We start from the raw sequence: 11,004 nt of genomic DNA on the forward strand, positions 1-11,004 counted from the left end.
CACGCTCATGCTGTGACAAAAAACTAAATGTGACATGTGCCAGTGTTTTGTCGCCATGGGTGGATCACAGCCAAAACACACACTGACAGCTGCTCCTGCAAGATATAACAGAAAGTAGAAAACACCAGCACACAAATCTTGACCATCACCCTGTGGTTGCTCCCCTGTCATCCATACAGTGGACCATGTGATTCCTGAGGCAGGTAGCAGCCTGATGGAGGCCTACGACCAGTGGAGGCAGTGGGCTGACGAGAAGGCCTGCTGTGACTACTCTCTCCACGTGGACATCACCCACTGGAACGACAGCGTCAAGCAGGAGGTGGACAACCTGATGAAGGAAAAAGGTAGCACTAGATATAGTTACATAATGCACTTACACTTCCCTGGTAGTAGCTCCACGAATAGACAGGCCGAAGCAATTGCTTATGTGACGACAAAGTAAAGTCTTTATTTTTTTTATAATTGATTTAATATTTTAAACCATAATATATCACAAAATATGATACCCCAAACATACAAAAATGCATATGCGGCAAATACTCTGTAACTTTCTCTAACAACCCAGGCTAAACTTAGTTCCTCTCTGACATGAAGGGCCACAGGTTGTTGCCTTCAGGAAAGCGTTTCTTCTTCAGGACTTGGCCCGGTCGGTCGATGCAGAATCCTCCAGAGCAACAGCCACAGATTCGATCCTCGCCAACTAGTTCCCTCTCCGAGCAGGAGAGGATGGGGGCGTATAGAGGAGAAGCGGCACTAAAACAGGCCTATGTGTAGTTTGACTAAATACCAAAGCATAAAAATAAGTTAGTCTCGCAGTCCAGATGTATTATTTCAGCATATGCATAGCTAACTTGAGTAGTCTTTTTTTGTTTTAGGTTCATTGTCATCATTACCATTTTGGTTTAAAGTGACATATACCCTTGGAAATTGATTTACAGCCACTAAAAACTCCTAAATTGTGAAAAGCAGAACATTTTAGAACGTGAGGGGCAGTTGGTTTGTCACCTTTTTGTTTGGATTCTGTATTTTTTTTCAACTTGAAAATGTAGCTCAAATTCTAAGTTCATTTGCTATGCCATTCGGTCTGCTGTATACTAACTGAATGTTTTTAAAGCTACAGTGACACCCTTCTTATGTGTCTGTGTTTCTTCTTTTCATTTTTACAGGAGTAAACTCCTTCCAGGTGTACATGGCTTACAAAGACTACTACCAGATGAACAACAGCGAGGTTCGTAGCTCACAAAAGGGATTATTATAATGTCAAAGCATGAGGCCAACTGTCAGTTTCCAGCCTCCAGCAAGTGTCATGCATCTGGCCTGAGAACTGTCAGACACACACATACACGCAACATGCGAGTCATTTCGGGACAATAATTGCAGCGTGTTCGGCGGTTGGTGCCACTTCGGATCAAAGGGGGAAATATGATTTTCTGTATGGCAACAACTTGTGACTGTAATTTGTTGTGTTTTGTGACTCTTCTGTGGCTGCAGCTCTATGAGGTGTTTACCTTCTTGGCGGAAAGGGGGGGCATTGCTCAGGTCCATGCGGAAAATGGAGAGATCATTGCAGAGGTAATAAAATAACAGTAAATGTGTTCTTGTAAACATCTTCGGATGGCTTTAATTATCTTTAATAGTATGTCCAACTTGTGTCATCTGCTCTTTTCTTTTTCCATAGAGCATCTCCTCTAAATGCAAACTAAACATACTGTCACTAAAGAGAGTAGGACGACTTCTTACATGTTGTATGGTGGACAAATGATAGTGCTGGAGCCGATTCAGCCCTAATTCCTAACTCTATTTTATCGGGTTCCAAACAAGGACTTGGATGGTGTCCATCATCATCTTTTCGAGCACAAAAGTTAGCCGCATGACTTCTGAATCTACTACAATCGTAACCACGACAACTGAGGTGTAATGCTCCTAAACCTAACCCGGACCATTCAATTTATGGCCACAATTCCATAGATGTCATGCTTGGTAACGCCATTGGAACCACATATTGTGGTATTTTGCTATTTCTGAATGAACACAAACATACTTGTAACTTTATTTTTAACCAGTTCAGCTAAAAATAAACCCATCTATTTTATTCTATCTATTCATCTATATTCTTCTATATGTCACTTACCAGTCAGAAGAAAGAAATGGTAAAACTTAAGCAACGTTATATAGTAAGTAGTATTCACCTGCAAGCACCCAGTATCCAAACCACTGCTTCAATAAACATAAAAAAATTTAAACATAACACCATGAGAATGTAAAAAAAATAGTTATGTGAAGTAAGTGGACATTCAAAGTTATATGATTGAGCATATGCATTGATGCTTATCGAAAATGAAAGTTTTGATTGAGTCTTTTATTGTTGTTGTTTTTTTCACTGTCATTGTTTTTTTTTTTTTTAAACAGCTTACCTTCTTTTTACTCTTAACTAAGACAGATACATGTAAAAAATAAATACAAATTAATCTGTACACCTTTGTTTTATTATTTTTACAGTGGTTGACTTGACCAGGTTTCAAAACAGTACTTTTATTTATTCAATTATTTCCTGTGATACAAACATTTCAGGGGTCGACCCGTATTGAGTTGAACCTTGTTTTAGGTTTCACCGTATGTTGTATTTGTCTTAAAATTCTTTACAAATAAACATTTTTTCAAGTATTGTAAGTTTTGCAAGCTATGCTACTAAATTCTCATAGGAACAGGCTCTACCCAAATACAACTTTCTGGTTCATGTCCAAATTGTTTTAAGGAAGTACAGTATGTCAGTATGTCTGTGATTTGACTTTTAACTTTGTTGTCCAATGTGCTCTCAGCCTGTCCTCACGTTACACTGTGAATGAAGAATACATCAGACTGAACATTCAAACCACTAAAAACTAAAATGTCATCACACTTCCAGCTTCATTTTGACAGAAGTTTGAATTCTCTGTATGTTTTTATGATCCAATCAGCTTCTAACAGTTTTCAACATTACGTATGTGTCGGTACAACAGGAGCAGGCCCGTATGCTGCAGATGGGAATCACTGGACCGGAGGGACACGTGCTAAGTCGACCAGAAGAGGTTAGAACATATCATAAACGTTACTACAGTAACACTAATCCAAGTGTTGGCATGTGATTTCATTGGCAAAACAATTCACAGTATGGCCACACATACAGACAGGCTTCACTCTCACACAAAATCATGCTGTTCTTATTAAGCACATGTGGTTTCATGCACATTAGTGACGTTCAGGGCGTAAATCAACCGCTTGTTGCTGCTAAATAAAAACAGCTAAATGATATCAGTTCCAACATCTCGTCTTCTTTGAGGCGCACTGACGGGAATTTTCGGGAATCCTCGTACTCAACCACCTACAGCAATAAGAAGTGACCAAGTTGAACTGTTTCCCCTTTATTTTTGATTGATTGGTTTTATACACGGATATCTGTCACTCAGTTTGGATCTCAACTCTGGCCTTCGTGCGTGGAGTTTGCATGTTCTCTCAATTGTCCACTGGTGTGAATGTGAGTCTGAATGTTTTTTTTGCCCTGCGATTGGTTGGCTACCAGTCCACGGTGTACCATGCCTGTCCCATTACCCTACTGTAACTGAACTGCTGCGGTTTCTGGCATTAAGGTTCTAAGTCCCACATTTGGTTGGAAAGTGTTTATTCAAAACAGCCCTAAATGATATTTGCTGTGCTAGCGTTTATGTGAGTAACTGTGAAAACCATATTCAACTGAAGTTTTTTTTTTTTTGGGGGGGGGTACTTCCTCTAGCTGGAGGCAGAGGCCGTGTTTCGGGCCATCACCATCGCCAGCCAAACCAACTGTCCCCTCTACGTGACCCGCGTCATGAGCAAGAGCGCCGCCGACATCATCTCCCAGGCCCGGAAAAAAGGTGAAAGCCTTTTAAACCGACACAATGTTTTGGTGAGAATTTTCTAAATAGGGCTTCCTCGCTAGGAAACGTCGTGTTCGGGGAGCCAATCACGGCCAGCCTGGGGACGGACGGCACGCATTACTGGAGCAAGAACTGGGTCAAGGCTGCTTCTTTTGTAACTTCACCACCTCTTAGTCCCGACCCGACCACTCCAGACTACCTGAACACGCTCCTGTCCAGGTACGACTTAGCTTTAGAAACACGTCTGCATACTTGTGTTATTATAATGCATAATAATGATAAAAATAGAACCTAAATCTCCAGATTCTGGCATGCGCCAGTTTCCTTGTTATTTAGCAGGCTACTATTTAGTTGATGGAAGTTGACATACAACATTTTGCGGGACGGGACTGCACCATTTGCAATTTGGTGTGAAGTAGAGCTCTTCCATCTGGAATGGGAGTGGGAAAATAAGAGAGCTCATTGGGCGCCGTATTCCTGGTTTATGTAGAATGATGCAAGACGCTAGTAATACATGGATGGGATGCTACAGTTTTTTATTCTGGGGTGAGCAAATGAAAATGATAAGTGAAAAAAACATTGGGATTTGTGTTTATAGATTCGTTAGCAAAGTACTTTCTGGTTGGTTGAGGAGAGGAGAACGACTGGTTAGAGCGTCTGCCTCACAGTTCTGAGGACCGGGGTTCAAAACCCGGCACCGCCTGTGTGGAGTTTGCATGTTCTCCCCGTGCCTGCGTGGGTTTTCTCCGGGCACTCCGGTTTCCTCCCACATCCCAAACACATGCGTTGTAGGTTGATTGCCGACTTTAAATTGCCCGTAGGTGTGAATGTGAGTGCGAATGGTTGTTTGTGTATGTGTGCCCTGCGATTAGCTGGCAACCAGTTCAGGGTGTACCCCGCCTCCTGCTCGAAGTTAGCTGGGATAGGTTCCAGCACTCCCGCGACCCTAGTGAGGATAAGCGGCCCAGAAAATGGATGGATGGATGGATGGATGGTTGAGGAAAATGACTGGTTCCACTAGGACACAAGCAAAGACAAGAAAAAATAAATCCTCCCATAAAAGTGAAAATAATAAATAAAAATGCATTGCCGCATTGTTTGTTTGTATGATTTTGTTTATGAGTAAGCGACTTGCTGGTTTATGCAGAGTGAGGGACTACAGGTATAATTTTTACTTTTTAAAGCTGGGTCAATTTATAATAACTAACACTCAAATGGCAAAGCAATAGATAAGATTCTTCAAATATAAGTGAAAAAAGTAGTTACTTTCTGGTTCATGTAAAATGACATTTGAATGGTTGCATGAGATGGACTATATCATTTGCATTTTCTGAAGGGGTAATGTTTCCAGCGTGACTCAAATGCTAAAATAAATAAATTACACTATCAAAAGTGAAACAAATCTGATTTGTATTTGTTCCTTTGTTTGTTGGCTCTGACGCTACTTTTGAATTTTTGAAGAATGATTTAATAAAGCATATGGAACCGGCAATTGTTATTTGTTTTGGTGGAAATCAGTTGTGTAACAACCACAGAGGAAAACAACGCGCTTTGTTGAGCTTTTACACTTAAATAAAAGGTCATTGAAGAGTCTGATTTGTGTAAAATAGCTATAACTCACAAATGCCAGCATGTTGGCTTCACTTGTGTCTGCCAGCTAGCCTTGTAACATCAAGTCAGGTTGGGGTTGAGTTATTTTTGATAGTTACACAACTGACCGCCTTGCAAGTGAGTTAGCTTGTCATGTGGAAACAGGAAATGTTTTCAACTCAATACAAACCCAAAAAGTCCTTGCGCTGTTTTTGTGTGGCACTGCGGACTATCACTTACGTATTGTAGACACATCTAGTGTAGTTGTGTTACAGACGTGTGTGTGTGTGTGTCCTCCAGTGGAGACCTGAGTGTGAGTGGCAGCGCTCACTGTACGTTCAGCGTGTCTCAGAAGGCCATCGGCAAGGACGACTTCACTCAGATCCCCGAGGGCGTCAACGGGGTGGAGGAAAGGATGACCCTCATCTGGGACAAAGCTGTGGTCAGACACCCTTGCGTCATCTTCACATTCCTATCTTCTGTTATTTTCAGGGATTGTGTCTTGGTGTCATTTTTTATTTTTTACAAGGTCATGTCATTCTTAAATTAGGCTTAATTGTTTAAAATGTTTTTAAAAAAGCTAATTCAAAAATAAAACTTCAAATATTTTTTTATTTAATGTTTTATGATAAGTTGAATCACAATTCATTAACACAATGAGATGAATTAATACAAAATAAACACAATATGAATATATTTTAATGAACAAATTTGAGGGAAAAAAGCAACAAATATTACAGGACTCTTGCTAATGTCATTGCTCAGATGGATTAAAGAACAGAGCGGGCCGCATGTAGCCTGTGTAGGCTATACACATATCGGGCTTTATTTTCACATAAATCCAACGCTGCGCCTGACGTAACTGCGAGGAGGTGGGTTAGACCCAGTGTTGGTCATTTCAATGACCGACGTGTTTTAAGCACATTTAAAAGGACATCTGCACTGATGTGGCCGTGTTCACAGCCGACTTCAACCCTATCCAATCAAAATGGCTCCTCTCATTCCCTCTAACTGCGGCACGCGAGTGGCACACTAATAGTCTTGACACGGCGGAAGAACAAAATGATTTTCTCGAGTCTGGGAGGTCGAAGCGGGCAAAGTACGTTTCTGAGGAACTGCAAGCAGACCTCCATGGCAGAAATATGTAAAGTTGGCTTGGAAGGAGATCACTGACCTGCGCCATGAAGTGGGCACTTGGAGACCACCCTTCACCCCGATTGTTCGTGGCTGTGTGCCAGTGAGATGATTAAAAAATATATAATAATGATGACTTGATACCAATTACTAAAAATGCAGTGTGGTTGTTTAGGTTGCTGTACCATTCTTGTTGTACGCATTTCCAAAATACATGTACCTAAATTTGTCTTTTACATTTTAACACCAGATATATATCCCCCTCCTTCCTGTATAGACTACAGGCAAGATGGACGAGAACATGTTTGTGGCGGTTACCAGCACCAACGCGGCTAAGATCCTCAACCTGTACCCACGTAAGGGTCGGATCGCCGTGGGCTCTGATGCCGACCTGGTCATCTGGGACACCGACGCCATCCGAACCATCACGGCAAAGAAACACAACTCGGTACGTAGGGAACCGTGCATCATTTTTACATATGAAGCAGATGTATGAAGGAGTAAGGAATTGACCATGGAGGTAGAATAAGAGACAGCATGTGTGCTTGTGAGCAACAGAGAGTTTTGAAGGCGAGAAAACACATTTTTGACCAGCGTCCAGGGAGCTCTGAGTTCCTCGTAACGGAAATGAGGTCTCCGAGGATCTTCATCTGACTCACGAAGTACATTCACATTCACTGAATCAAAAGAAAAACATTTAGGTAACGATAACAACCATTTAGTGGCGTTTCCTACCATACATCACACTGATGTATTGTTTAAAACAATAAGTGGACGAAAGAGCTTTGTAATATTTGCACAGGATCACATCGCAGATGTTTTTTCTGATGGAAAACATCTCTGCAAGTGGAAAACAGATTTTGGCAGACAACTTTGATTTCACGCTGTATTTAACCATCTTAATTCCATCAATCTGTCTGCTCTTTAACTGAAACACCAACTTCAAATCTGGTAAATCAGATCCAATGCATCAAAAATTCTTCCTTTACGAAGATAGTATGCTGAGTTTTGATTGACGCTGTCACAGAATGATTAATTTAACAAACGATTGTGGTTGTTGATTGCACTGCAATGCGTCATGAGAGCTGTTTCTCATATTGTGTCCCTCTCCGACAATGCTGTAGTAGTAAATAAGGTAAGCAGAAGATGAGTTTCATTCAGTAGACAGGGACTCAAAGAGCTGAGTCTTTGGGATAACAAATCATCTGTAAAGCTCCTAAAGTGAATGACATCCTCTTTTGGCTCTTATGTAATGATGTCACATGTTCATTTCCCACAGCTTGATTGTCCCCACAAGCACAAAGAGGGAATTCAGAGTGGATCCCAGCGAAAAGAAATCAAAACTAATGGATAGTTTGACGCCCTGCCAAGCAGGAGCGGCCATGTTTACCATCATATTGAGCTCACACGCACACACACGCATACACACATTTGTCATGACCTCACATTTGGCGCACAGACGCTGGGAGGTCTGCTCTGTTCTGGCCTCAATTTGGACGACAGCACAAAAGAGGCCAGGAAGGATCACCACTGGAATGAGGGAGTTGACTATATTGAAGATTAGAAACATAAAAATGACTGAACATGAAGTATTGATCGTGGAAAAAAGATCAACTTTGGAAAGTAGAGTACGAGAGGAAGGAAGGGAGAAAAATTCCAGTTCAATTTAAACCATGCTGTAATCTTATCGTCTTCCCTTGCTTTTCCACTTAATTCCAGGCCGCCGAGTACAACATCTTCGAGGGCATGGACCTGCGTGGCGCCCCGCTGGTGGTCATCTGTCAGGGAAAGATCGTCCTGGAAGACGGCAACCTGCACGTGATCTCGGGTGTTGGCCGCTTCATCCCCTGCTCGCCGTTCCCCGACTACGCTTACAAGCGCGTCAAAGCCAGGAAGCAGGTAAAAGTCTTGTGTAAAGAGTATACTTTAATTTTAAACACCTTATTGGATGTAGCTGTAAAAAATGTGTTTATGTATATTTGTGCCCCTTGAATGTCTGCCTAGCAACAGATGATCAAGCAATTGTGTCCATTTTATTGTTGCTTCTGTTCGACTGGTAAATCCGGATTTTAATTACTAGTTTTATCATGAATTATGATGCACGTCTGTGTTATTTGGTACAATGATTCTCAACTAGTGGGTCGGTACCCAAAAGTGGGTCGCGGACTCGTTTTGGGTGGGTCGCAGACAGCTAGTAAAAAATTACATTGGTCGTATTAGTATTCAGATTTTTTTCGTGACAGTACAGAGTTGTAAAAAGTTCCCACATGGAACATATTAGATGGGCGACAAAAAATGTTACTCATTTGTGTTCTAGTCACTGGTTTACTCCATAAACAAATACAGTGTAGCTTAGCCTCTTGCTAGCTGATTTAATACATCCGTGTTGGAAGGGAAATTGGATGACAAAATGAGTGCATCAGTGTATATACATACATAAATTACTAAAACCATTTTGAGTTACTGTAATTCTTATCAATTCCATTTCCCAAAGTGTACAACTTGGAACATTTGTAAAAAAAAAAAAAAAAAATTCAGCTAAACATTTTCAAACAGTAAGAGACTGTACAGTTGATTTCCTGGTATGCAGACTACCTAAGTGGTTGGTGCCGAACTATTTCTTATATAAGAAAGCATAACAAATTTTCACTGTGCAGTCTTGACAGCTATTTCCCATGTGCTTTTTTTTTTTGTTTTGTTTTTTTTGGGGGGGAGGGCATGTGCAAACCTGGATGACTGGAAAACCAGAAAAAAAAGCAGCGAAGCCACCAGTTCTCTGAGTCTTTTTATCCTTCTTACTAGTCCATTCTTAACTTTCTATCTGTGGTTCCGTGCAGCTGGCCGTTCTGAGGGCAGTGCCCAGGGGAATGTATGACGGCCCTGTGTCGGAATTCTCCATGTCTCGTGGCGGCACCCCGTCCGCCTCGGCGCGCACGTCGCCTACTAAGCAGCCCGTCAGGAACTTGCACCAGTCTGGATTTAGTCTAGCAGGTAACCCTGCACCATGCGGTGAGCATAATACCCTCAGCTCTTTCTTCAAATACATCCCTCGTGATTACTACATTGCCCTGCAAAGGGCACAAAACGTATACTGCATGGTAACCAGTCTCAAAGCAATAACCGACACATGCGGCCATGACACTCTTAGTCACTTTCTACCAACAATGGGATAACCTTAGCTCCTCCCTCAAATACAGAGATCTACGAACGATGAAGATGTCATGCTTCCTTAACGTCGATAACCTCGCACTTCAACCTTTATTAGCAAAATTCTTGAAGACCCCTTATAATGTCTCCACAAGGAGGTGCAAATTCCCCCATAAAAATGTCAATAATTTACATGGCAACAGCAATCAACAAAGAAAGGTAATGACAAACAAATTTTAAAAAGTAAACAAAATTATATTATCCTGGTGTTTCATTATTATGATTTTACAAATATGAAATATATTTTTTGTTATCGTAATCTTGTTTTCCAAAAAAAGTAAGAAAAACATTTAATAATTATCTGGGGTTAAAAGTTTTCTGGACCAGCACATGACCCAAATGAAGGCAAGCACTAAATAAAATAGATGGATGGATGTTATGACATTTATAACGTAATTTTCAGTGCTTAACATTTCATAAAAAAAATGTAAGACCCCTTTCACAAGTGATGCATTCACAGTCACTCGGAATAAAACAGTCACTGGCTACGACAGGTGTACCTTCACGGTTCTATAGGATCCAATACAAAAGCTTTCTTTATCAGTATGAGAGCGCCAAGTGTGTTAAACCAAAGTTCTACAATATACAGTATTTATTAAAAAATGAGGTCGGAAAGAATTCCAAATCCAAGCACTCGGTAGGATAATATAAAATTATATGCAAAATTATTTTATTCGGAGCACCGTATGTATTACATCGATGGATAGCGTTCATCTTGGCTTCTTTTTTCTTTAAAATAGATTTTATATTTGAAAACAAAACAAAAACATGTCTGAAATCGAAAAGAAAGAAATCTAAAACTCATACTATATACTATATTTAATGTCTCTTAAATAGATTATAACCAGAGTTATGTTTGTATGTGCTTATGTGTGTGGTTCGCCAAAGAAACTTCATTAAGACTTAATTTTAAATGTGGTAGTTTTTCATATTTTGCCCTCTCATCAAAGTAATAAGGTTATTGAAATACTTGAGATATGAGTTGAATTCGTTCTGCAACCATGCTTGCACAGTAACTCAAAACCTTTGCATTCCAAGTCATGTTTCCCTATTGAAATGAATAGTAATTCAGTCTCTCAAAAACAAAACATTTTTGTAATGTGTTTTATAAGAAAAGTAGCATTCTATAATATTACACTTTATAAAACATACAGTAATTACATAAATATTTAGAATATAA

General features: G+C 40.4%; 1 protein-coding gene across 3 annotated transcripts in view; it reads left to right on the forward strand.

Moving 5' to 3' along the window:
• dpysl3 (dihydropyrimidinase like 3) overlaps positions 1-11,004 on the forward strand; it is a 35,150-nt gene that overhangs the window by 21,055 nt on the left and 3,091 nt on the right. For 2 of the 3 annotated variants that reach the window (XM_061751381.1, XM_061751379.1), the window contains exons 4-13: positions 180-344; positions 1,167-1,228; positions 1,492-1,572; positions 3,000-3,068; positions 3,770-3,890; positions 3,956-4,112; positions 5,784-5,925; positions 6,895-7,065; positions 8,337-8,516; positions 9,455-9,626. In XM_061751381.1, the coding sequence (XP_061607365.1) occupies positions 180-344; positions 1,167-1,228; positions 1,492-1,572; positions 3,000-3,068; positions 3,770-3,890; positions 3,956-4,112; positions 5,784-5,925; positions 6,895-7,065; positions 8,337-8,516; positions 9,455-9,626 (1,320 nt within the window). The remainder of the gene's footprint in view (positions 1-179; positions 345-1,166; positions 1,229-1,491; positions 1,573-2,999; positions 3,069-3,769; positions 3,891-3,955; positions 4,113-5,783; positions 5,926-6,894; positions 7,066-8,336; positions 8,517-9,454; positions 9,627-11,004) is intronic. The other variant, XM_061751380.1, reaches the window with a different exon arrangement.

Source organism: Phyllopteryx taeniolatus, chromosome 17, assembly GCF_024500385.1.
Source record: "Phyllopteryx taeniolatus isolate TA_2022b chromosome 17, UOR_Ptae_1.2, whole genome shotgun sequence".
NCBI classification, from domain to species: domain Eukaryota; kingdom Metazoa; phylum Chordata; class Actinopteri; order Syngnathiformes; family Syngnathidae; genus Phyllopteryx; species Phyllopteryx taeniolatus.